General features: G+C 41.6%; 1 protein-coding gene across 2 annotated transcripts in view; it reads left to right on the top strand.

Annotated features, from left to right (window-relative positions):
• Positions 1 to 990: 990 nt before the first annotated feature.
• Positions 991 to 27,761, top strand: part of ccbe1 (collagen and calcium binding EGF domains 1) — a 444,507-nt gene continuing 417,736 nt past the window's right edge. For both annotated transcript variants that reach the window (XM_063042052.1, XM_063042051.1), the window contains exons 1-2: positions 991 to 1,287; positions 1,519 to 1,599. In XM_063042052.1, the coding sequence (XP_062898122.1) occupies positions 1,181 to 1,287; positions 1,519 to 1,599 (188 nt within the window). In that variant the 5' untranslated portion in view covers positions 991 to 1,180. The remainder of the gene's footprint in view (positions 1,288 to 1,518; positions 1,600 to 27,761) is intronic.

Below are 27,761 nucleotides of genomic sequence, written 5' to 3'. Positions count from 1 at the left end.
TCACATTACCTCAAGTCAACCCTCGAATAACATCGCAGAGCCGCTGTAAACGCTGTCATTTGACCATGTGTCTCTTTTGAGTTCAGAATGAGTTAAATGTTTGTCAACAGACAGGCTCGAAGCTTGGAATGCGGTTTGGAAGTGTGTCTCTGGTTCGGTTCCACAAATACTATAAATGAACCGCTGCCATTTGAGGCGGAATTCATTCAGATTGCTGAACAGTCAGCCGGTCAGCGGGGAGCTGCCGCGCCAAATAAAATGAGCAGGACAACAAAACAGAGTTCAAAACAAAAGGAAACACGGGTTTAAAAATGTGGTTTCATTTAAATGCAGACAGAGGGATAGTATCTAAAGTGAAACAAGGCTACGAAAACAAGTGCCCTAAGTAACTAACACAATTCTGGAGGAACTCAGAAAGTCGGGCAGCGTGTACGGAAAAGAATAGGTGAACGGACGACGTTTCGGGCCGAGACGCTACATCAGGACTCAAAAATAAAAGAATACTCTTTGAATCAAAACAATGCTTCTTCCCTTTACCAATAACAGATTTGTAAAAAGCCAAGCATAAACAGACAGACAGGACTTACTTTCTAATACGAGATTGTGATATGCCGAATTATTGAAGACGGTTAACTGATAGGAATCGAAAACAACACAAATACAGTACACGCGCATCTATACAAAATAATTTTTACTTTGTCTAATTAAAATCTACGGTATATTGTATATTAAAAGGGGTCTTGCTAGTTGTGATGTTCTTCCATTGTAAATATGTAATTATTATACCTGCGTACAAAGACTGACATTTACAAACCAACACAATCAAATCCATCACTCTTTACACACGCTCTCCCAAACAAGTTCCTCCCCTCGCCTCTCACATGCGCGTCCGACCCGTGCAATATATTGTTTTTTTTTAAGTTTATCTAAACTAAATAACAGCAGCCGCCAGCTGAGCCAAAAACGTCTCTGTACTGACAAATGCCATCTCTGCGTCAGTGTCCTTAACCCTGCCGTAAAGTCAATCACAGCAGAAGCGAATTGAATCAAGGCGGCAGCAACCCGCGATCACTTTCTGAAGTCTCCAAAGCCTCTGGGAAGAAAGTTTGTGGAGTGATTGTGTCCCGGTAATTCTGCCGGGCAATACTTGGACTGTTTCGCGCCAGTGTCCGCGGGGAAGATGTTTTACGCAACTACAGAGAATCTGCTGAGAGGTGCCTTGATATTGTGGCTGACATCGTCATCGTCTTCTTACTCTTACTTTACCATTTCAGAACAAGATGAAAGGTTTGTCATTAATATTTAATTTCTCATCTCACACCACCTTTAATAATAAAGATAATAACGTTAAACGGAATGAGGTCAGGGGAAACGCACACTCGTGCACAACCTATTTCCCCAAATGCGCCCTTAATTCAAACCGAGAGGTTATAAAAGGTTTCAAATCCACGGGAAGATTGGGTTTAGTACCACATTTTTATTCGACACCTGATAAACTCCGTTTTGATTTTAAAACAGAGAGATATGCCCTGAAAACAGAATAATCACATCTGAGTATCCATGCCTAAAGTCCACCGGAGAAGTGGCGACCTGTTTCAGGTAAGCGCCTTCAAACGCTCCCCTTTTCTCATAATTTCTCCCTGTCCTGCCATTAAATTGTTTTGCTCCATTCTTCTCTATGCATTGTTTCGACTAAGTTGCTTGCGTTGTGGTTCTGAAATGTATTCAAACTAAAGTTTCGGGGAAAGAACAAGTGAATTCCCCTTAGCAACTTGGTGACAAAATACATTTTAACGTGGCAACGGCGTTAAAATGCTCAGGTTCCTGCATTTCTGTCGGGGGCTGTTAATTACGAAGACTGCGTTTTTTTTCATCTGTAAATGAAAGTGTCGCATTATGCCAGTATACCTGTGACGGTGTGGCGTTATACCTGTATATTTGTGACAGTGTGGCGTTATACCTGTACATGTGTGACGGTGTTGCGTATACCTGTATATTTGTGACAGTGTGGCGTTATACCTGTATCCCACCGGTACCTGGGGCGATGTAAGACCTTTCTGGCTGAATTGTGTTGCTTGCCGTGTGAAGCAGAGGCCAGTGCACAGTGTGACAGTATCTGTAACACATGCCGAACCTGAATTTAGTTGGCTGAAAATGCGGGTTTTAAAGTTCAAAGTAAATTTATTTTCAAAGTCTATATATGCCACCATAGACAGCCCTGAGATTCGTTTTCTTGCGGGCAATCACAGTAAATACATAAAACAATCGAATCAATGAAAGACCACACCCAATAGGGGGAACAACAACCAGTGTGCAAAAAAAAAGACTGTGCAAAAACAAAACGAAAGAGAAAAATCAGAAATAAGTAATCAATACATATTGAGAAAATAAGACGGAGAGTACTTGAAGTAAGTCCATTCCAGTTGCAACAGTCAGGGACGGGCAAGGGAAGTTGAGTGAAATTATCCCCTCTGATTCAATGTGGTGGTTGTGCTTTTTGTAGCGATACAGACTGTGGAATTCTGTAGTGCCGGCTGGACAAGATGCAGTTAGCTCCATTGCATGTGAGTCAAGTTGGAACGCTCAGTTTAATATGGGTGAATTACTTGGCCATGATAACTGAGTTTGGAGCAAGGTAATAATAGGAAGCATCTGCTCCACAAAGGTAGCTCTTGTAAACAGAGAAAGGCAATGTTCACATCCTATGCCCATTATAAGCAGTGCAGATATTTCATAATGTTCTTGAAAAATACTGTTGTAACTTGCTTCCTAATAATTGTTTTATAATATTAAAATATACATGAACTCATTTCTGTGCAAACTATCAAAAGCTCAGTATGCTGAACCTTGCTGAATTAATGAGGGTGGGATTTATCTATAGTCCAGGTGCAGGTTGACGAGAGTATACACTTTAAATGGTTAGCATGCACTAGATGGGGTGAAGGGCCTGCTTCTGCACTAAGACTTTATATTTTGGCTTGATGATTAGTGGGGCAGGCTCTGAGGATCAGATGGCTTATGGTTGCTGCTATTTCGAATGTCCATAATATACATACAGTACTGTACCTAATAAAGTGGCCACCGAGTGTATGTTTATGGTCCTCTGCTGCGGTAGCATATCCACTTCACAGTACGATGTGTCGTATGTTCAGAGGTGCTCTCCAGCATGGCACTGTTGTAATGTGCGGTTATTTGAGTTACTGTCACCTTCCTATCTGCTTGAACTAGTCTGGCCATTCTCCTCTGACCTCACTCATTAACAGAGAGGGGGAGATGGTATGCAAAATTGTGAGGGGTATAGAGAAGGTGAATGCAGGCAGGTTTTTTCCCCCACTGCGGTTGGGTGAGAGTACAACTAGAGGTCATTGGTTCAGGGTGAAAGCTGAACATTTTCAGGGGAATACGGGGGGTGATCTTCTTCCCTCAGAAGGAGGTGAGAGTGTGGAACAAGCTGTCAGCGCAAATGGTGGATGTGGGATCTATTTCAATGGTTAAGAGAAACTTGGATAGGTGCATGACGGGGAGGGGTATGGAGGGCTATGTCCCACATACAGGTCAATGAGTCTAAGCAGATTAATAGTTCAGTATGGATTAGATGGGTTGATGGGCCTGTTACTATGGATGTATGGCAAAGCATTTTCACCCTCAGAACTGCCACTCACTGGAAGTTTTGTTTTTCGCACCATTCTCTATCAACGAGCCTCTTGAATTCACACTGTGAGTGATATCGCCCACCCCCTGGAGCAGGAGGAATTTCTAAGGGGGAGGTAACGTTAAAGGGGCAAAAGGAACAATCACAGGCTTAATTTAAAAAATGAATGATTTATTATAAGCATTTGATCCTCAGTACCTCATAATTGATTAGAGTGATCATGTAATCACCTCAACTTTTGCTAACCCACCATTCTCTTAGATTTTGCTTGAAGCACATTATAGTTGTTGAAAAGCAATGTGATGCTTCTGTATTTGGCATATAATGAGAAATCTGGACAGAAGAAATGGTGTTATTTTTTAGTTCCATTCACTGTTGTAGTAGTTTTAGCGAGTACAACTCTCATACTCTAATCACACACTATTCCTCTGAGTTAGGTTATGGCATTAAATGGGGTAAAATTCAGAGTCAACCTTTTCTGATGGTCTTGACCACATTTTTCTAGCCCACGGCCCAACGTAGATATTGCTGCCCCACTTTATTTTCCTTCAGGTCAGATTTTGCCTGAGCTATGATTATGTTATAACTTTCCCTTGTATCGATCGCAGCACTTAATCTTGACCTTAAATTATAGGCAATTGACCATGGTTGGCAATCAATAATGAAAATAGCAGAAACAGGCCAAACAGAAAAGAAGTGTAGACAGTATAATGTGGAGTATCTGAAATATGGATTTTTACCAGTACAAAGTAACCAGCAGCAGCCAATGTGTCTGTTCTGTGAAAAAGATTTTTTCAAATGAGGCAATGAAACCATCCAGTAACCTTGAACATTTGAAGAGAAGGCACTCTGATAAAGCAAACGAGAACTTGGCTTATTTTTAATCACTGTGAAAATTTTGAGAAGCAGAAAACACTTCAAAACATGTTTTCCAGCACAACAGTGATGGTTTAGAAACATAGAAAACCTACAGCACAATACAGGTCCTTCAGCCCACAAAGCTGTGCTGAACATGTACTTACTTAGAAATTACCTAAGGTTACCCATAGCCCTCTATTTTTCTAAGCTCTACGTACCTATTCAGGAGTCTCTTAAAAGACCTTATCGTATCCACCTCCACCACTGTCGCCTGCAGCCCATTCCACGCACTCACCACTCTCTGCGTAAAAAAAGTCCACTGACATCTCCTCTGTACCTACCTCCAAGCACCTTAAAACTGTGCCCTCTCATGTTAGCCATTTCAGCCCTGGGAAAAAGTCTCTGACTATTCACACGATCAGTGTCTCTCATCATCTTACACACCTCTCATCAGGTCACCTCTCATCCTCCACTGCTCCAAAGAGAAACGGCCGAGTTCACTCAACCTGTTCTCAAAAGGCATGCTCCCCAATCCAGGCAACATCCTGGTAAATCTCCTCCATACACTTTCTATAGTTTCCACATCCTTCCTGCAGTGAGGTAACCAGAACTGAGCACAGTACTCCATGTGAGGCCTGACCAGGGTTCTATATAGCTGTAACATTACCTCTCAGTTCTTAGATTCAATCCCACGGTTGATGAAAGCCTGATGAAGGTTGATGTATGCCTTCTAGTCAACCTACGCAGCAGCTTTGAGTGACCTATGGACTCGGACCCCAAGATCCCTCTGATCCTTCACACTGCCAAGAGTCTTACCAATAATACTATATTCTGCCATCATATTTGACCTACCAAATTGTGGGCCTCATCCAAAGCTTCACTGCTCTTTGCTAAATCTGGAAAGCTCCATTCAACTGGAAAAGAACTAGTTCTGCCAACAGTAATGGAGGATCTGGGTACAGTTTTGCATATGTCATTTGACCAAATAATTAAAGTGATTCCACTCAGCAACAACTATGTTCAAAGACAAATAGATGAAATATCTGAGAATATGAAAGACATAGTGTGTAACATTATTAGGACAACAGAATTACTCTGCAGTTGGATAAGTCAACTTTGCCAGGCAATGAACTTTTACTTCTTGGTTATGATCGCTTCATAAAAAATGAAAGCACAGTTTAAGAGTTGTAATTTGCGGGGGACTAGAAACAGAAATGAAGGGGGAGTCTATATTTCAGGTTAATATATTTATCATTCATTCTGAGAACTTTTATTGAGAATGATAAACAGTTTAAAAGCTTGCTGGTACACACAAAAGTTAAAATAGCCCTCCAAAGGAAACTGCCTGAGACACTCTTATGCGCTGTTTGAAACTGTGATAAAATTCATTGAAAAACGCAAGTTTAAAAGGACATTTATTATCAAAGAATGTATAAATTCTACAACCTTGAGATGCTTACAAGCAGCCACAAAGCAAGAAACCCAAAAGAAACCCACATATTAAAAAAGGACCAACAGCCGATGTGCGGAGAAAGGGAGAAAAAGCAAAAATCATACAAACAATGGAAGTGAGCAAAAGCATTCTGAACTAGAATGAGTCCTTGGAACTGAAGCCTGGAGCAGGCCCAAAGCCTCGGTATCAGTCCATCATATTAGTGGCATGGACCACAGCAACCAGGGGCCGTCTTCATAGCCTGAGTAAAAATCTCTGGAAAGTGAGTAAAGTCTTCTCTCGCCTCCGATCCTGACATTCTGTCTTTCCAGTACAGCTGGGCATTTAAATTGTCCAAGTAGCATATTATACCTTGCACTAAGGACCAGGGCATTGCTGCAGCGAAAGGCTCCAGGTCTAGAACACACCATCCGGTGACTCACTCCAGACCCAGATTTCACTGCCCAGCCCGAAACCACTCTCGATTTCTCCGATTTGGCTCGGCACCCAGTCTAATTCAACCTCTCACCTGGGCCATTCGCACAGGCATCAGAACTCCTCCTCCTCGACTTCTCCTCTCCGAATGGCTCATTCCATCTGCATCGATTCTGCAATGTACCAGCGTGGCGCACCCCTCAAATTCTCTTGGCCTTTGCTCGCCTCTTCATTGTTTGTGGTGATAATTTGCTACCAATTACTTCAGAAAAGGTGTTATTAGTAATACTTTCAATTGAATTTCTTGCCTTTTGAACTACCAGTGAGCTGTCACACATGTTAGGTAGCATCATCTTGAACCGGAAGTTTGATGAGTGTGTGGACACTTCATTCAGTAATCAACTCAAGAATATCAGGCGTGACATTGCTTATCTGTCAGAATCATTTTCAAAGTTTAAAGAAATCAGTCTTCAACTGCAAGGAAATGAGGTGAATCTTATCAAAGTCATATCAATCGTCTCCATATCTAAGTTAACCATACTTAAGTGCAACTTTGGCCATTGCGACCTTTCACATTTTTTGTGCCTCTCTGAATTGCAAGAGAAAGAACAACCCACCTGGGTGAGCTGCATAAAGACATGTCAGAGATATTTCAGGATCTTCTCTCGATCCAAATTCCAGATTGGGTAATAAATCCATTCCTGAACACTTGTAATAAGGAAGGACGGAGGAAGAACTGATTTCACTGCAAAATGTCTTTGAGCTGCAGCCGAGGTTCAAAGATCCATATCAAGACTTCTGGTTACAGAATGAAATCTTTGAATGCTGTCTTGCACTGTGGATAAAGGTCAAGATGTTCTTTATTGCCTTTCCAACATCGTATTTAGCAGAGCATGGTTTCAGTGCAGTTGCCCAACTTCTATCAAACAACAAAACAGACTGCAAATTGCCGAACACGGGGATCTGACACTCCTGAGTGACATTCAGCCCGATGCTGAAAAGCTGATATCACTGCACCACACCCATCCATCTCACTGAATCTGCAATTCCTATTTTCTTTCACTGTGCATCGTAAATCAAAATTCTTTCTAGTTTTATTGCTATGCCCGGAACGGGAGAGGGGTCGCTGGGGATGTGGTCCAGGAGCCAAAGGGGCGGAAACCGAAACATTTTTGGGAATCATTGCTTTAGAGACTGTTGTGCATTTATATTAAATATATATAAATACATACATATCCCGGGAGAACAACAGTTTCTGAGATACTCAAATCACCCTGTCTGACACCAACAATCATTCCACTGTCAAAGTCACTTAGATGACAGTTCTTCCCCTTTTATTTATCTTTATTTAGTCATACAGTGTGGAGTTGGCCTTTCCTGCCCTTTGAGCCATCTGCTCCAGCAACCCCACAATCCTGACTAACCCTAACCTAATTATGGGACAATTACAATGGCCAGTTTATCTACATAGTACGTCTTTGGACTGTGGGAGGAAATCAGATTACCTGGGGGAAAACTGGTGCATTCCACAGGGAGGATTTATAGAACGGTGCTGGAATTGAACTCCAAACTCCAGAATGCCTTGAGCTGTAATAGCATCACGTTAACTGCTATGCCACCATGATGCCCTGTCACCAACAATCAATCCACAATCAAAGTCACTTGGATCACATTTCTACCCCTTTCTGATGTTTGGTCGGAGCAACAACTGAAACTCTTGACCATGTCTACATACTTCTATGCATTGAGTAGCTGACACATGGTCGATTAGATATTTGCAATAGCAAGCAGGTGTACAAGTGTATCAGAGTGGTCACTGAGTATATACACTGTTAGAGTCTTAGGGTCTTAGACCACTACAAGACAGGAACAGGCCCTTCAACCCATCTAATCTATACAAGCTCTTATTCTGCATAGTCCCATCGACCCACACCTGAACCACAGCCCTCCATACCCTCCCACCCATGTATGTATAAATATTAATTTATTAACTTTTATAATATACTTACTCTTACCTACATTTCACCAGAATATATGGATCCCAGATCGGCCTGAATGGCCACTTGAGGACCCACCTATAGACAACCTGTTAGGATGAAATCATACTGACCTCGCACTATAGACATGTATATTGTCACATATACAGTCGGTGGCCACTTTTTGGTGCAGGAGATATGAATAAAGTGGCCACTGACAATTAATTTGACTTAACAAAACCTAGTAAGCTGTGCAATTTTGCTGACTTTGTAGAAATGGATAATTACATGCTGGCAGCAAGTCTTCCATGACCATCAATGCCCTTCAATTACGGCTAATTCAGCCACGCTGCTGGCTGGCTTTTCAACTGCGCCAATTCTTTACCTTGCTGGAATTCACACCAGCACTTGGAAGTCTAATTGTCTGCAGAGCTCTGCATTTTCTTACGAAGAAGAAATGTGAAGACTTCGTTTGTTGCACCTGCTTTACAAATGCATCCATCTGTTGCATTCCATCTGATAATTTATTATTTTTATTATATTCTTTTGTACTTGCATATTTTATTGTCATTTACACATTGGTTGTTTGTCTGTCCTGTTGCCTGCAGCCTTTCATTGATTCTTTCGTGTTTCTTGGATTTACTGTGTATGCCTGAAAGAAAATTAATCAGAGAGTTGCGTATGGTGACGTGTATGTACTTTGATAATACATTTACATTAAACCTAGAAATTTAAACGTTTTGTACTTTGAAATATTAGCACACTTGGGATGGAGTAGTGCAGAAGGGGGCGGGGATAACTCAGCTTTACTGACTTCTAACTGGGTTAGCATTTTTAAAAATTTATCAGCAGTTTTGCGTTTTTACTTAGAACAATTTGAGGAATCTGCTAATCTATGAATGATGAGGTTGGAGCAATTCCATGTGGCTTCCCAAACATTACTGACACTTACAGAAAGATTGTGCTAATATCACACTGAAGCCAAGCTAACCAGTGATAAATTACAGCGTTACAATCACTTCCTTGGCTATGATCTGTCCGTATTTTCACTCTTTACCCGATGTAATTCTTCACACCGGTAAAAGCAGGAATGGTAACAGAGATAAGCTATGTCAATTAATAGCATTTGTCATGTATTGCATTCCAGCCATTGAGGATGTTTTCAGGATCCTGCATACAGAACGCCACCTGCAGCAACTCAGATGTTGCATTCAGTCAGAAGCCACCAGACCACAAAATACTCAAAAACCATTCATCTTAGACTGGAGAGCATTCATTCATAGTGCCCCCAGACCCCTGGATAAGGAATGGGTGACACAGTCAGAATTCCTGGTTTTGATCTCCATCCAGAAATCTCTGCTGGAGAAGTACTTCGCTTTTGACATTGTATAAACATAGGGCTGACATCAGCTGCAAAGTGCACCAGTGCTGGGCTTCAAATGCACATTTGTCTTTCCTCGCTCACAAAGGACCATTTGGCAGGATAAAAGAAAGCTGTTGGCTTCCATTGAACTCAATTGAGCAAGTTATGAGCAGAAAATTGGTAAATAAATTCTTAGATATTGTTAGATTCAGGGGGAAAAAAACTTCCTCAAACTTTTATATCGAGTCAGATTGTAAATGTATTCATTTAGAATTATGAATGAATCTGATTTACTTTGGTGCAATGAAATTGAATTGATTCTGTATTTCCCATGAGATATTTAATGCTGATTCCAGTAACAACCAACAGTGACGTAAAAACAGGAACTCGCTACACAGCTCGAGCGCCATTCAAATAGATCATGGCTGATTGAATTTCAATTCAATTTACTTGGCTGTGTTGCATATCTTTTGACAGCCTTATTTAAAAATATTATCAAGCTTAGTCTTAAATATGTCACTGTATTTCCCCCCCACCCCCACTCTGTCTCTTTGGAATGAGACCATCTCATTGCCAAAAATATATATATTCTTTTATATGAAATATACTAAGAGATACTGTCTCCATTCTGTTGGATTGTGTTTGTTATTGTGAAACATGGATGAACATAGACTGGAACATAAAGTTAACTCACTGAAAACGTCAAGCAGGACCTATTTCTTTAGATGATGTTTAGCCAGCCAATTTGAGCTTGCATAGTTATAAATTTCTATTCATGGAGTTTTGAATAGGCGTTATTATTGGTGTTTCTATTGGTTGAGTTTTGAATGGAGAGTCATTATCGGTTTTCCTATTGGTGGAGTTTTGAATGGAGAGTCATTATCGGTTTTCCTATTGGTGGAGTTTTGAATGGAGAGTCATTATCGGTTTTCCTGTTGGTGGAGTTTTGAATGGAGAGTCATTATCGGTTTTCCTATTGGTGGAGTTTTGAATGGAGAGTCATTATCGGTTTTCCTATTGGTGGAGTTTTGAATGGAAGGTTATTTTTGTGTTTCTATTGGTGGAATTTTGAATGGAGAGTCATTATTGGTTTTCCTATTGGTGGAGTTTTGAATGGAGGATTACCATTGGTGTTTCTATTGATGCGGATTTGAATGGAGGGTTCTTTATTTTTATGTTGTAGTTATATTTGAATGATTGCTTTTAGATTTTTTGAAAGAGGGAAAAAGATGGAAGTAAAGATGAAATCACTTTTTCCAGCAACTGATGACTAAGTATGCAAATACTTAATGTAAGCAATCTCAACACTTGAAGAACAGTTTCTTCCCCTCTGCCATCAGATTTCTGAACATACAATGAACCCATGAACATAACATTGCTACTTTGCTCTCTTTTTGCACTATTTATTTATTTTTTGTATATATTTCTTATTGTAATTTATAGTATATTTATGCATTGCGCTGTACTGTTGCTACAATGCAACAAATTTTATGACATACAGAACTCTGCGAATGTCTTAGAAAGTAACAAACAATGTTGTTGGTGGAGGTGTAAATCAAATCGACAGTCAGGTCACTCGCCTAAGTGCTACCTGTTGCATGGTCGGGTGGTCGGCGACTAAACCAGCTCCCCCACCAGGCTTACCTGGTGAGGAGGGTGGCGAGACACCCTGCAGGATGAAAAACAAGACCTGTCAAAGGGCGGATGAACCCCCTTGTAGGGTCAATGGCCATCTAGCAAACAAGTGCCGCGAAGCGCGGAAAGGGCATCCCTTGCATCAAAGCTTGGTCTGGCCATTCACTGCAATAGAACATCCCCCAGCCGTCTTGGACCCCACCATGCTGCTGGATCCGGGAGGGGATGTCGAGAGGGTGGGTCTGGACCTGTGCAACCGCCTACTCACCTAAAATCCACTCACGCACATAGTGTTCCTTGAAAGGAACCATCATCATCCTATAGGATGGATAGCCAGAGAGGAAATCAAATTATAGAACAGTAGTCTCATAGTATATTTAACAATTATGTGAGATGAAGTTCATGAAAGAAAGTTAAACTCTGTAGAGTAACATTAATAAAACAGGGGAGCAGGAGTTAATCATGCATTGGGATAAAGCTGACATACCAAGGGTTATTGAAACGTGGCTACAGGAAAAGTAAAGCTGGGGATAAAACAATGCAGAGGAAAATATATTTAGAAAATATTCTGAGGAAAATGGAGGAGCTGGAACATAAGCACTTGTGGAGGATAATATAAATTGGGGAATAAAGTGTGCATCTTTAATCAAGTAAAATTAGAATCCGTTAAGGTTGATATAAAACATCAATCACGTAAGTAGCTATAATTGTCTTGGGCAAGGCTAGTCACTCATGTAAAGGTCTGAGTTTAGTATATCCAATACTCTAAGATTAACATCTGATGAGAATTGATCTGGAGGTGTCACCTCCTCGGGCCCTCTAACAGGCAATAGTTTCTTCACTTCCTTCCTTTCCTGTCTTCACAGTGTTTCTTAAGACATTTTCCACTTTTCTTATCATTCGAATCGATCCACTGACGATGCAATAGTGGCCTCCACCCTGTCCTGTCCCACCTGGAAAATGGAGTTTAATATTCCAAGCTGCTGTTTATAGACTCTGTTCGGCATTTAACACCATCATACCCCAGAGCTTGGTAGGGAAACTGTCCTTGCTGGGTCTCAACACCTCCCCCTACAACTGGATACTGGACTTCTTAACAGAACGGCCACAGTCAATCTGTATGGGCAGCAACGTCTCTCGTCCCATTACGCTGAGGACTGGCGCTCTCCAAGGCTGTGTGCTCAGCCTGGTCACACTGCTGATGCATTACTGTGTTGCAGGATCCAGCTCAAACCACGTCATCAAGTTTGTGGATGGCATAACATCGGTGGGCCTTATCAAGAGTGATAACGCAACAGAGTACGGGGAGGAAGTGGAGCGGCTGGTGGGTTGGTGTTAGAAGAACAACCTAAGCCTCAACATGGAGAAGAACATGGAAGTGACTGTGGACTTCAGGAAGGTGCAGATGAAGCATCCCCCTCTGAGAATACGTAGCTCCTCTGTAGCGCAAGTTAAGTGCACCAAGTTCTTGGGAGTTCAAATCATGGATGACCTCACCTGGTCCCTTAATATCACCGCCCAGAACAAGAAGGCACAGAAGTGCCTCCACATCCTAAGGAGATTGAGGGAAGAAAGGCCCCCACCCCCCACCACCACCTTAACTGCATTTTACATGAGCACCATTGAGAGTGTCCTGACAAGTTCCTCTCCATCTGGTATGGGGTCAGTTGAGCATTGGACTGGACACCCCTACAAAGGATGGTGAGAACAGCTGAGAGGATCATGGGGGTTTCCCTACTATCCATCGAGGACATTTATCAGAAGCACTGCGTACACTTGGCCCTTAGTATTATTAAGGATCCCGACCATCCATCCAGCATCCTCTTTGATTTCCTACCATCAGGCAGGAGACAGACTCATAAAAACAAAAATGGTCAGGATGGGAAGTAATTTCTTTTCTCAGGCATTTAGGCATTTGAACTTCCTGCTGCATCGCATTCGAAGTGTCTCTGGTTAATCTGTTCCGCACTTTACAATATTTACTTTATGCACTTTAGTTTGTTATTTATGTGTGATTCACCTGTAGCTTTTATCCTTTTATTCATAAGTTATTGAATGTTGTATGTGTTATGTGTATTACTGTGCTTTACACCCTGGTTTAGAGAAACGGTGTCCTGTTTGATGGTATACATGCATATAGTTAAATGACAATAAACCTGACCTGACTTGATTTTCTTCCACATGTTCTGATGCTCAGAAAAGAGCCATTCAGTGAATGTCCACATGGAATCTTGAATGATTTCCACTTGATTTAATTGATTCCAGTGACCAACAATACCATTTCTCCTTCAGAGCATGTGTAACTTCCAACTTATTGCAGATCAGAAACTCATGGTAGTTTAGTCATAGTTTGACATGATCTCTTCATATCAATGCATCTACACCTGTAGTGGACAATTACTAACTGAAATAAATTCAGAGAGCAGATTGGATCATCCTTTTGCAGAGCAACACCTTAAGATTACCTTGAGAGACCTTAAGATCATCATCATTATGTGCCCTGTTGTATGATGTGGGCGATCATGGTCTCAAATTTTCTATAGGAGTGGTTTGCTATTGCCTTCTCGTTACAAGACGGGTGACCCCAGCCATTATCAATACTCTTCAGAGATTGTCTGCCTGGCGTCAATGATCACATAACTAGGACTTGTGATATGCACCAGTTGCTCTTACTACCGTCCACTACCTGTTCCCATGGCTTCACATGACCCTGATCAACATGGGGGCTAATCAGGTGCTACACCCTGCCCAAGGATGACCTGCAGACTAGCAGAGGGAAGGAGCACCTTATACCTCCTTTGATAGAGATGTATCACCACCCTGCCACCCAATGTCTTTAAGAATAACAATGAAACCCAGACATCCCACCTCTCCCGGAAGTTCTGGGAGTCTCCCGCATATTAATAGTGGCTCCCTGATGCCCGCAAATTATATACAATATCATGGAAATCAATTTTTTTGAGAGCGAGCGAGAGAAAAGCAAGAGAGAGCGCGAGAGCGACCAGGAGAGAGAGCGTGTGCACGCGAGAGCGAAAGCAAGCAAGAGCACGCGAGCGAGAGAGAAAGCAAGCAAGAGCATTTGAGAGCGCGCGAGCGACCGAGAGAGAGATAGAGAGAGAGAGCACGAGCGAGAGCGCGCCATGGCAGAGTGTTCCAAAAAAAATATAAAACGTATGTCACCCCAGACTACCCTAAAGTGTACCCCTGCCTAATAGGGGTCAAAAATAATGACAGTGTTGCTTGCTGCACTGTTTGCAACAGTGACTTTTCTATTGCCCGTGGTGGGTTAAGACTGTAAAAGACGTGTTGAGGTGAGTTTAACAGGTGTCATTCGTTCATTAGGATAGCTAATGATATTTAAACTAGCTGACCGGCTGCTAAGGAGCTACTCTATTGCAGACATCCCACCTCTCCCAGTAATCTCCCGCAAACTGATGGTGCTACCTCCTTGAAATCAGTTTTTGCAGGGTGGGATGTCTGGAAACCCATCCTAGATATTCTGTCTTCTTAGCTTTTCCATTGGGCAGATGATACAAAGGCTTGAAATAGCACACCACGCAGCTCAAGGAAAATGTCTACTCTGCGGTTATGAATATTAAATGGTTCCTTAGTACAATAAGATAGACTTTTGTCCTCAGAACGTATCTTGTTATAACTTGCACCTAATTGTTTACCTGTACTGCACTTTTGCTGTAGCTGTAACAATTTATTCTGCATTACCTCGTTCCACTTCAATGACCAGTGTATTTAGTTGAACTGTAGGAACAGTATGCAAGACAAACTTTTCATTGTATCTCTGTGCGTTCGTTCATTACGTGGTATGTCATATGATGTGGGAGATCATGGTCTTTCCATGACCATGATTGTTCTTGGCAAATTTTTCTGCAGAAGTGGTTTGCAATTGTCGTCTTCAGGGCAGTATCTTTACAACACAGGTGACTCCAGCCATTATCAATACTCTTCAGAGATTGGCTTCATGGCGTCAGTGGTCGCATAACCAGGACTTGTGATGTGCACCAGCTGCTCATATGACCATCCATGTCCTGCTCCCATGGCTTCACATGACCCTGATCAGGGAGAGGGGGGTGGTGCTCAGTAGGTGCCACACCTTGCCCAAGGGGGACCTTCAAGCTAACAGAGGGGAGGACTGCCTTACACATCCTTTGGTAGAGAGCTCTACCCTGCCACCCGCTATCTTGTTACCTGTGACAGTAATAAACTAATTCCAATTCCAGTTCCAATTCTAACTTCCATTTGCCTGTCACTTTAATTCTCCATCCGCTTCCCAAACTCATCTCTCTGTCCGTGGAAAGATGCAGGATAAGATGTTTCTCAAGCAATGCAAGCTTGAGAAACAACACCTTCTCCTGCATTTTGCCATTTTGAAGCCTTCTGTATACAATATTGAATCTCCAATTCCAGGTAATTTGCACTGTTTTTTTTCTGTTTGTAATTGACTAGCCACTTCCAGTAGTTTTTTTTTATTTTAGCTTAACTTTTCTTTCTCCATTACTTTTATTATTGTTCTAATTTAGAGATTCTGCATAGTAGCAGGCCTCTCTGGCCTAATGAGCCTGCATTGCCCAACTACACTAATAACCCAATAACACAATGAACCTACTAGCCTGTACATCTTTGGATTATGTGAAGAAATTAGAACACCCAGAGGAAAACAATGTGGGTCGTGGGAATGTACAAACTCCCTACAGTCTGTGGCAGAATTGAACTTGGCCTACTAGCACTGTTCTAGCATGATGCCACCATGCCATTCCAAATATAGCCTGTCCTGCTGAACATGCACCATGCCCACATTATTAACAACATATAACACTGACTGAAAAGTATAATCTGCTTCTAGCTACTGCATAATCCATTTGGTCTCAGCCTGTCAGAGGTATTTCCTTTGCTCTAGCCATTCTTTACACACCTGCTCTACTTACTGAAAACAAATCTTCCTCTTTTGTCTGTTCTGATAAAGTATCTTGGACCTAACGTAATAACTCTGTTTCTCTTATCATAGATGCCATCTGACCTTCTGAGTGTTTCCAGCATTTTATTTTTTAATAGTGACCTTACAGCTTTGATCTGGCTTGTCTTTGACCGCACATGGATTACAAAGAAAGGTACCTATTACCTCATATGTACTGTGTCTCCTTGGGTAATTATAAAACCAAAGATCCATATTAAAATTAATATAAAATACTAGCACATTTAGGTTTTCATATGAGCTTCACAATTCTTTAACCCTTAACCTAATGGTCAAGCTTCCCATCCTGCTTTACGATTAAAATTTTACATCTATTGCCAAATAGAAGCTCAAGGGGGATTTATCAATAGGGATTCCTCTGACAGGAGAGAAGAAAATAGCCCAAGGAAGGGGTTGGGGTGAGATTCACCGCTGACCAGTAGACTGTGAACTTAGTTCTAGGTTTGAGGTCTTTGAACACTCCTTTCCTCAGGTGACCAAAGGCTGTTTGAGCAAACTGGAGGTTGTGATTAATTTCATTCCTGACCTCTGACTTTGCTGAGAGATGGCTCCTGATTTCTGGAAAGTGACTCCTTCAGTTCTGGTCATCATAATGTATAAAGTATATGGAGGCACTGGAGGAGACGAAGAGGTGATCAGTGTGAGTGATGCTTGAACTGCAGGATAAAGAAAATGGGGTTCTTACCTCTTTAAAAAAGAAAGAATTCAAAACAAAAATAGAATTTGATAGATGATCTAATAAATGCATTTAAAATTATGAAAGGTGTTGATGGATTGGATGCAGAGAGAATGCTTCCACTTCAGAATCAGAATCAGGTTTATTATAACCGGCATATGTCGTGAAATTTGTTAATTTTGCGACAGCAGCAATATGCAATACATGATAAATATAGAAAAACACCGAATTACAGTAAGTTTATATGTATATTAAATAGGTAAAATAAGTAGTGCAAAAACAGAAATAAAAATGTAGTGGGGTAGTGTTTATGGGTTCAAAGTCCATTCTTAAATTGAATGGCCGAGGGAAGGAAGCTGTTCCTGAATCACTGAGTGTGTGCCTGCAGGCTTCTGTACTTCCTTCCCAATGGTAACAATGAGAAGAGGGCATGTCCTGGGAGGTGGGGGTCCTTAATGACGGACATCACCTTTCTGAGGCACTGCTCCTTAAAGACGTCTTGGATACTATGGAGGCCTGTATGGAAGATCATAATTTGAAAGCGTCAATATAAAATAGCTGGACACACAACTTGCGGGAAGAACTCAGGTCAGGCAGCATCTATGGAAATAAATAAACAGTCGATGTTTTGGGCTGAGGTGTTGCTCTGGATTTCCAGCTTCTGCAGAATTTCTCACGTTTATACCTACTAAAAAATCCAGTAAAGAATTCAGAAGCAGCCGCTTTTTCCAGAGTGATGAGACTAAAACTGCAGATCTTGCTATCACAGATAGTAATTGAAATGAGCAGATTAAAAGGAGTCTGGACAAGCATATGAGGAAGAAGAAGATAGTAAGCAAGGAAGAAAGATGTAGATGTGAAAAAATATGGGGGGCAGGGGGAAACCTAGTCAAGTATCATGCTGAAATGATCTGATTGGGGTCAAAAGACCTTCATCATATGTTGACTGCATTATGATAGGTTCCCAATTCATGAAATCCTGCTGTCAACAAGGAATTCCTTCATCTGGACTGCACTGGGAATTTAATAATTCCTTTTTAATGATACCTTTAAAGATGTTGAGGATCAACATCTTTCATACATACCATGTCCAGCAGAGAGTTTAATGAATTAGACTACAGCCTTTGTGGCAAGTTCTCAAGGTTAGAATCTTGTTTGGGATGGATGTTAATTCTCATCTCACCACATAGAAAGCAAGCTAAAGGTAGATTTACTGTTTAGATTCTGTTACCTGGGAATCGATTCTGATAGGACCCTATTTTTTCCCCACTGACAAAAAATGAAAGAAAATTTAATTTTTTGCCATCAGTTTTCTGAATGGTTCTGAATAGTTCCTGAACACTATCTGACTTATTTGCTTTGTCTTCTTTGTAATAGTTACTTCATATATATGTTTGAGGCATCTAGGGAGGAGTAGCACTCTGGTGAAGGGGCCTGTCATGTCCACTTTGGGGCAGCGGACTTCCACCAGGTACTCAGCTCTCATCTGTGGCTCCAAGTAGCTGTTTGCATATGTCAGTGGCCACTTGGTGATACACAGCTGTGATAAGCAGGCTAAGCTAGATGAGGGTAGCCAGTGACCTATATATCCCGGTGAGATAGGGACAGGCCTGTCCTAGCATGCGACTGAGTGGATGAGATCTATATTGAGATGCAATAGCCAGGAAGGTGGTACAGCAATGCTCCATGGAGAATGAAGGGTATGACAAGGCACACAAGATGCCATAGTCATCCATTGCAAGGAAGACCCAAGTTTGTGACACTTGTTCGTACCACTGGAACTGGACTCCTGAGGTTGAGAGAGTGGAACTGCCACAGTACAAAGACTTTTCTGCTTTACAAAACTCTCCTGCACAGGTTTCCTGTCATCATCAGACCGGATAGACAACTATCATATAGATACAGGTAATATATACTGTATACATTCACAATATATATTTGTACAGTTTACTTATTTGCTATTGTAATTTATAGTATATTTTATGTATTATACTGTATTGCTGCTGTAAAATAACAAATTTCACAACCTGAGTCAGTGGTAACCTGATTCTGATTCTTTTAGGGGAAAAGAATGCTCAAACTTTTATATGTAGTTAAGTTTTGTTACTAAACTTTCAGTGCAGTAAATGGAAATGTTATGTTCCTCTCTGTTTTAGAGCAAGCAGCAAGTATTAAGAGTTGAGTCTCGTGAACCCATTGAGTTCCTTAAACAAAAGGACAAGGTACTTGGAGAGAAGTAGCTAACTGGATATTAAGTCAGACATTAGAAAACATCTTCTGAATTCGCCGATGGGAATGATGTGAAGTGTTAGCATTCCAGAGTGGGAATCCTGGAGGGGAGGGAGAGAGAAACCCAAGGTTCCTTGTGCAAACCAGACAATCCTCCTACTTCCCTGACCCATTAAAAGAGTTTTGTTTTTCTGTAACTGTACTTTTTCAGTTTCTTCTTACCCAGTAGATTGAATCTGTTGTGAAACCCATCCCTGTGGCACCTCTCCAACTCTAAAGTCACCCAGTTTATGAAATTCTGTTCCCAGCATGAAGTTTCACCTTCCAAGAGTGAATTGTGAATCTGGCCATGCAAATACCTTTGCACTGAAGGGTGACTCAACATCTGTAACCATTTCTGACAAATTATGTTACAAAAGACCACACTGTAAAACAAGTTGGCCAGATGGGCTAGGAAAGGGGTAGGGGCATCCTTCAACCTATTTCTCTATGCCATGCCTTGCTTGAACAATGGAGATTAGTTCCATGTAATCCATACATTGGATTGAAGACTGCAAGCAGATTAATATATTTTAAATTGTACTTACACCATTTAAGACTTATTGCTTACTTACTGCCTGTTACACCACTGGCATTTAGAGCAACAATGAAGGTCCTCCATCTTTGTTAGTGTTTAGGGCTTCCTTCAAGATATCAGTGCCTTCTTCTTGGTTTACACTACCAGTCATACAAGTCCCGTGTGGAGACTCAGGAATACTGTCACACTCAGATGTAGAAGAATCTACATTGTTTTTTCTGTAACAATTTTGTTTTACCAATTAGGGTTGTTAGGCGTGAGCTGAACCCCAGAATCTGAAGGACTACTGGATCACTCTTGGTCTAGCCTCTACCCTTTGACCTGTTTAGCAAAGGTTAACCTACCTAAAGCCAGAGCACGAAGCCTTGATTCCAATCAGCATAGCTGTCCGGGTCGTTGAAGCATGCAAGCATCCAAACCAAGATAAGGTTGTGGTGTTCTTGAAGGGATCATAAGACATAGGTGCAGAATTAGGCCATTTGGCCCATCATGTCTGCTTCATAAATTCATCATGGCTGATTTGTTATCCCTTTGAACCCCATTCTTGTGCCTTCTTGCAACCTCCGACACCTTTATGAATCAAGAACCTATCAAAGTTTGCTTTAAATATATCTAATGACTTGGCCTCCACAGCCATCTGTGCCAATGAATTCAACAGATTCGTCACCTTCTGGCTAACAAGACATTCCTCCTCATCTCTATTCTAAAGGGATATCCTTGTCTTCTGAGCCTGTTCCCTCTTGTCTGAGACTCTCCTAGTACAGGAACCATCCTCTTCACTTCTGCTCTCTCTAGGCCTTTCAATATCCATAGATTTCAATGAGATCCCCCTCACTCTTCTAAATTCCAGCAAGTACTGGCCCAGAGCCATAAAATAGTCCTCATACATTAGTCTTTTCATTACCAGGATCACTTTCGTGAACCTCCTCGGGACCCTCTCCAGTGCCGGCACATCCTATCTTAGATAAGGGGCACAAAACTGCTCCCATACTCCCAAGTGTGATCCGATCAATGCCTTATAAAGCCTCAGCATTACATTTCTGCTTTTTGTATTCTAATCCTCCCGAAACGGATGCTAACATTGTATTTGCCTTCCTCGTCACTGACTCAACCTGCAAGTTAACATTTAGGGAATCCTGCATAAGGATATTCAACTCACTTTGCAACTCTATTTTCTAAACAGGGAGGAATTTCAGAAATCAGTTTACATCTCTTAGCAAAGTGCATGACCATATACCTCCCTGCCCTGCATTCCATCTGCCCATTCTCCTAAAGTTTCGAAGTCATGCTACAGACTGCCTGCTTCCTCAACATTACCTGTCCCTCCGCCTTTCTTCGTATCATCTCAAACTTGGCCACGAAGCCATCAATTCCGTCATCCAAATCATTGACCTTCCTGCAGAGATCATTCCATTTTAGGAAATAAGTGTATTTCACTGTTATTTGTAGTTAGAACATTTTTCACAGATTGACCTTGAAGTAAAGCCCTCCACTCCAAGGAAGAAGCAGATGTCAGCATTCTGGCAAAAATTTCCAGAAACTTTTGGGAAGTTATTTTGAGCCTATCTTTGAGGAGAGTGAACCAGTGAAGGATGAGATACCTATTAGTGGCAGCGGCCCATAGGTGCCTTTGGACTTGTCTTTTGTACTTTGGCGTGCTGTGCACATTGTCAAAGCAACAGTTATGGTCAGCCCTCCCCAATGCAACAGTATATAAATAACGAACAACTCACATTCATGCCAGAGGGACTGAACATGTAATTCATTTCCACGAACGCTTTTTCAATCATCTGATTTCCATCATCAAAAATAAATTCCTCAGGAAGCTTTATCGAGAAAATCTAAGCAACATTTAGGAATAATTAACTCTTAGCATATTTGGTGGTGATTGTAAAACTTTTCTCAGTAACCAACTGCAAGTGATTTCTCCTGACAGTAATCTTTCCATGAGGTTTGCTGTGCGCAGCGATGCAGAATGCATTGGCAGTTAGCTTGTGTACTGACAGCTGCTGTTGATGTAAAAGGCAGATCTAAAAGTAAGCAAATGCAAAATAAATCCACCACACGTAATTAACTATGTATATGCTGCGACCTCAGGATGTGCCGAATTGCTTTGCAGTCAATGAATTAACTTTTGAGGCATAGGCAGTGTTATTAAATACCAAAGTGTGGCAGGCATTGTGGAGTCCCACAAATAAATAACCCAATAATGTACTGGTGTTAGTTGAGGGAAAATAGGACCACTAGGATAGCTTTCAAATTTAATGTTTTATTTTCCAATAATGCCTCCTTTTCTACTAAAAGTATTTGCTCTTCCTAATGGACCATTATACAGTTGCAGTGATTCTGAAATCTTTCCCAAGAGTGCCTGTTTTTCACGTTGTACTCAACAAGAAATTGGACAAGGAGTTGGGGGTTGGGCTGGTGATGACTCCTCAAGGAGCTTGTCCTCACACAGAGCCCAAATGTTAGTCAAAAAAAAAGGATCTCAATCACCATCGGCTGAATGCTTACTTCTCAAATCAAGTCAACTTTCTTGTCATTTAACTGTATACCGTTAAACGAGCCAAGGGTGTAAGGCACTGTAGTATACATAACAAACATAATACATAATAACTTATGAAAGTAAATGAAATCCACAGATAGATTACACATAAATAAACTAAAGTGCATAAATTGAATATTGTAAGGTACGAAACAGATTAACCAGTGACACTTTGAATCCAATGCAGCAGTGAGTTCAGAAGCCTAATGGCCTATGGAAAGAAATTATTTCCCATCCTGACCATTTGTATTTTTATGCATTAGAATCTCCTCCCCGGTGGTAGAAAGTCAGAGGATGTTGAATGGATGGGTGGGATCCTTAATAATACTAAGGGTCCTGTGTAAGCAGCGCTTCTGATAAATGACCCCAGTGGATGACAGCGAGACCCTTATGATGCTCTCAGCCATCCTCAGTCTTTTGTAGGGACTCAGGGACTCTGGTCCTCTGGTCCAATGCTCAGCTATTCCTATACCAGATGGAGATGTGACTTGTCAAGATACTCTCAATGGTGCTCATATAAAATGCAGTTAAGATGGGGTTGGAGCCTTGCTTTCCTCACTCTCCTTAGGAAGTGGAGATGCTGTTGTGCCTTCTTGATCAGTGTGTGGATCAATATTTGCCTTCCTGTACCAATGGCTTTCATGGGATCAAGCTCATATGCACCACCTGCACTGGCAGGTCATTCCTCAATCTTGCAACATGCTGAGTGAAGAAGTTTCCCTTAAACTTTTCACCTTTCACCCTTAACCCATGACCTCTAGTTGTAGTCCCACCCAACCTCGATGGAAAAAGGCTGCTTGCAGTTATCCTATCTGTGCCCCTCAAAACAGTGTATACTTCTGTCAAGTCTCCTCTCAGTCTTCTATGTTCCAAGGAATAAAGTCCTCACCTATTCAATCTTTCTTTATAGCTCAGGTCCTCCAGTCCCGGCAATATCCTTGTAAATCTTCCCTATGCTCTTTCAACCTTGTTTACATCTTTCCTGTAGGTAGGTGACCAAAACCAAATTAGACCTTACCAAAGTCTTATACAACTTCAAAAAAAACATCCTATTTCCTGTACTCAATACTTTGTTTTATGAAGACCAATGTGTCAAAAGCTTTCTTTATGAACCCTGTCTACCATTATATAGTAAAACAAGAATCTGTTTCATGTTCTCCAAACAGATCGTACCAAACATAAATATATCTAGGTAGTGAAATGTAGAACAGAATGCAGAATGGGAAGGAAACTGCTCAGGACTTGACAAATATCTTTGTATCCTCATTAACAGCAGGCTGCAGAGACTTGAAATGAGCTGATGATATTCCTTTGTTTAACAAGGGAAACAAAATATTTGTCACGTATACTTTGAAACATACAATGAAATGCATCATTTGTGCCAACAGCCAACACAGTCCAAAGGTTCAAAGGTTTATTTTATTATCTAAGTATGTTTGTAGAATATAACACTGAGATTTGTCTTCTTCAGATAGCCGTAAAATAAACAAAACCATAGAATCAGTTGAAAGACATCAATCGTCAACCCCCGCATGAAAAGGACAAAAAACAAACTTGTAAACCCCAAACTCCCACAACCCCTCCCTCACTCAGAAAGCTAACAGATTACCCAAACCCCCAGCCTGCCAGTCAGCAACAAGAACGAATTGGTGAGAACACTCAAAAAATATAGAACTGAGAGAAGCCAATATGAAGTATACTCCTATCCATAAATCTCAGAATTTCGATAGCATCTCTCAGAGCATCAGGACCCAGCAGCCCCTCAGAGGGCAGTGACTCGAACCAGCGGACCTTCCAAGGGCAGTGACTTGGACCAACGGTCCCTCTATGGGCAGCGACTCGATCCAGCAACCCTTCTGAGGATGTGCTGGGTGCAGGCCACAGGTATCAGCACGATTATGGCACCAGTATGGCATGCTCACAACTTACTAACCAATAGAAACCCATATGGTCATGGTGAGAATGAACAAGCCCCTTACAGACACAACCTAGGTCACTTGCAGTGTCAAGCATTCCATTTGCCATTACTCTTCTGTGCTGCCCCACTATGCTACCATATCATTCCTGGACAAGAATAATCAAGGAAATTTAGGGAGGTGAACCTTACATGTGTGGTAAGGAAATTATCGGAGATGATTTTGAGGAACAGGATGTATTCACATCTGGAAAATGATGGACTTACTAAAGATATTCAGTGTGGTATTTTAAGACCATAAGATCATTAGATCTAGGAGCAGAATTAGGCTATTAGGCCCATCGAGTCTGCTCTGCCATTTAGTCATGTCTGATCCAATTTTCCTCTCAGCCGCAGTCTTCTGCCTTCTCCCATATCCTTTCGTGCCCTGACTAATCAAGAATCTATCAACCTCTTCCTTAAATACACCCAATGACCTGGTCTCCACAAATTCCACAGATTCACCACTCTCTAGCTAAGGAAATTTGTCCTCCTCCCCATTTTCCTGTCTCAAAAATTTGATTGATTTTTTTGAGGAAGTGACAGAAGTGATTGATAGAGCAGTGAATGTTGTTTACATAGACTTTAGTAAAGCATTCAGCAAGATTCCTAATGGTAGTTTAGTCCAGAAAATTAAGACACATGGACTTATGGTGAATTGCCAAATTGGATACAATATTGGTTTGTCCATAGGAGACAAAGGGATGTGAAGGTGTGTTATTCTGACTGGAGGTCTGTGACCAGCGGTCGTCTATAAAGATCAGTGCTGGGATCTTTGCTCTGGCATGTATGTGCTCTCAGTAGCCACCTTATTAGGTACACCTGTATGTTAATGCAAATATCTAATCAGCCAATCATGTGGCAGCAACTAAATGCATAAGGCATGCAGACGTGGTCAAGTAGTTCGATTGCTGGTTCACTCCAGTCTTCACTATCCAGTTGCAACAAATCCATTTGTTGGTTTACAATCAAACTTCATATTGCTACAACAGCTGGAAGTTTTAAGGTATACTTAAGGAAGAAGGAATCTGGACATGTAATGACTTCATGTAGTTTCAATATTAGGTTCTTTCTGCTTATTTTTCTCATGGATTAAGAGCCAGAGGAATAATTATAATGTATTTTTGGCAGACTCTTATCTGAAAGTTCATAGTTTCCATAGCAGCTATGCCAAGGTGACCATCTATGGAATAGTTGCAAGATGATTAATTTACAGTGTAGAGTACGCCCTTCCAGTTTTTTTTGAGCTGCACCATCCCTGCAACCCCACAACCCCAATTTTACCCTACCCTAATTACCGGACAATTTATAAAGACCAATTAACTTACCCAGGCTGTCTTTGGACTGTAAGAGGAAACTGGAGCACCCAGTGAACACTCATACATTCCATGGGGAGGGCATACAGAGATTCCTTACAGAATGGCCCTGGAATTGAACTCCAAACTCTGGAAAGCCCTGAACTGTATAGCGTCACGCCAACCGCTACACACCGTTTGGTACAGATCTCAAATAACAGTGCATCCTTTGAACATTTTGGTTATTCTGCAGAGAAATAGTACCTTGTGCTGATTAACTTATTTAATCACTTTTTTTTTCTCTTTGAAGTGAAACTCTGATGGTATCAACACATATATGAGTAGCCATGTACATACATCCGCTGATGCTTCTGGACACATCTTCAGTGATGTTCCTGGAATCATCGGGTGTTTCGGGTTTTCAACATCATACAACCTCCTCCAGGTGGGGCTGATCAGACCTCTGCTTGTGTCCAGATAGCTACCCACTTATGACTCCATGGATCCCCTCTTTTGAGCCACAGCCATCTTGAGGCCCTCTGTGCTGCATTGATGGTACTGCGGATGGCTCTCCTCCTCCTCTCTCCCTCGATGCCCAAATTGCTGAAGGCTCTAACTAAGGAACGGGCTGTGAATCCCCTACAACCAACCTCCACTGGGCTGACAACGATTGTTGTCATGGCTTGCAGCTTCCTATCAACCCCTCCCTTCGCCGTTGCCTCCAGAATTTGGTTAACATCTTCATCAAACTGCTTCCACAGTGACGTCATGTTAGCTGCAGGCCATTTGATCCACCTCCTGTTAGACTTGATGTTAGAGGGATTAGTTTGCAACACTTGGAGGTTCCAGGCACCATGGAGCCTAGATACATTTGTATGAGGTTGTATTTTACCTTAAAAACACCCAGCAAACACCCACAGGTTGAGACGATGTTTAAGAAGGCATGTAGCATGCTTGCCTTTATTGGTCAAGGCATTGAGTTGAAAAGTCGCGAATTTATGTTTCAGCTCTAGTTAGGCTGCATACAGATCTAGTCACCCCCATTATAGGAAGGATGTTGAGGTCTTGGAGCGGCTGCTGAAGAGGTCTGCCAGGACGATGCCTGGATTAGAGGGTATGTGCTATAACGAGAGGTTGGACAAATCTGAGTAACACACACAAGATGCTGGAGGAACTCATCAGGCCAAGCAGCACCTAGAGAAAAAAACTAAACAGTCAACTTTTCAGGTTGAGACCCTTTCTCAGGATTAATCGACCTCCCAACTATTTATTCTCACCCCTCCTTCTCCCTTGGTTTCACCTATCACCTACTACATTGTACTTCTTCCTCCCATCCCCCCACCTTCTTACTCTGACCTCTCGTCTTTTTTTCTCCAGTCCCGTTGAAGGGTCTTGGCCTGAAACATTGACTGTTCACTCTTTTCCATATATGCTGCCTGGCCTGCTGAGTTCCTCCAGCATTTTGTGTCTGTTGCTTTGGATTTCCAGCATCTGCAGATTTTCTCTTGATTGTGGTTGGACAAACCTGACTTGTTTTCTCTGGAGTGATGAGGACTGAGGGGAGATCAGATCGAGGTTTATCAGGTTATGAGAGGCACAATGATGAGATAGAGTAGACAGACGTATCTTATTCCCAGGGTTGGAATGTCTAATACCAGAGGGGCATGCATTTAAGGTGAGAGAGGGGTAATTTCAAAGGAGATGTGCTGGGCAAGATTTTACAGAGAGTGATGGGTGTCTGGAATGCACTGCCTCAGTGGAGGTAGAGGCAGATACATTGGAGAATTCAAGGAGATTTTCAGATAGGCCCATGGATTTGAAGAAAATGGAAGGATATGAATATTTTGTAGACACAAGGGATTAATTTAGTTGGCCATTTGGTTACTAATTTAATTGGTTCAGCATAACATTGTGGGCCAAAGGGCCTGATCCTGGGCTGCACTGCTCTGTGTTCTGTATCCTAATGTCTTTGCAAGCAAAGCAGTATTTATTGGGTTGAATGATTTTCGTATTACAGGCTTTGCAGGGTTTTACTCATAGTGGAAATTGCCATGGAAAATTGCTGAGGGAGATCTCAGTCCAATGACACTTCAGCTAATGTTGTCTTGATCTGGCTGGCTTCAGAGAGACCGAAGGAATATATGTGC

The sequence above is a fragment of the Mobula hypostoma genome, chromosome 3 (assembly GCF_963921235.1).
Source record: "Mobula hypostoma chromosome 3, sMobHyp1.1, whole genome shotgun sequence".
Classification (NCBI taxonomy): domain Eukaryota; kingdom Metazoa; phylum Chordata; class Chondrichthyes; order Myliobatiformes; family Myliobatidae; genus Mobula; species Mobula hypostoma.
The sequence above is the reverse complement of the archived record's forward strand: the minus strand, read 5'-3'. Positions and strand labels throughout refer to the sequence as shown.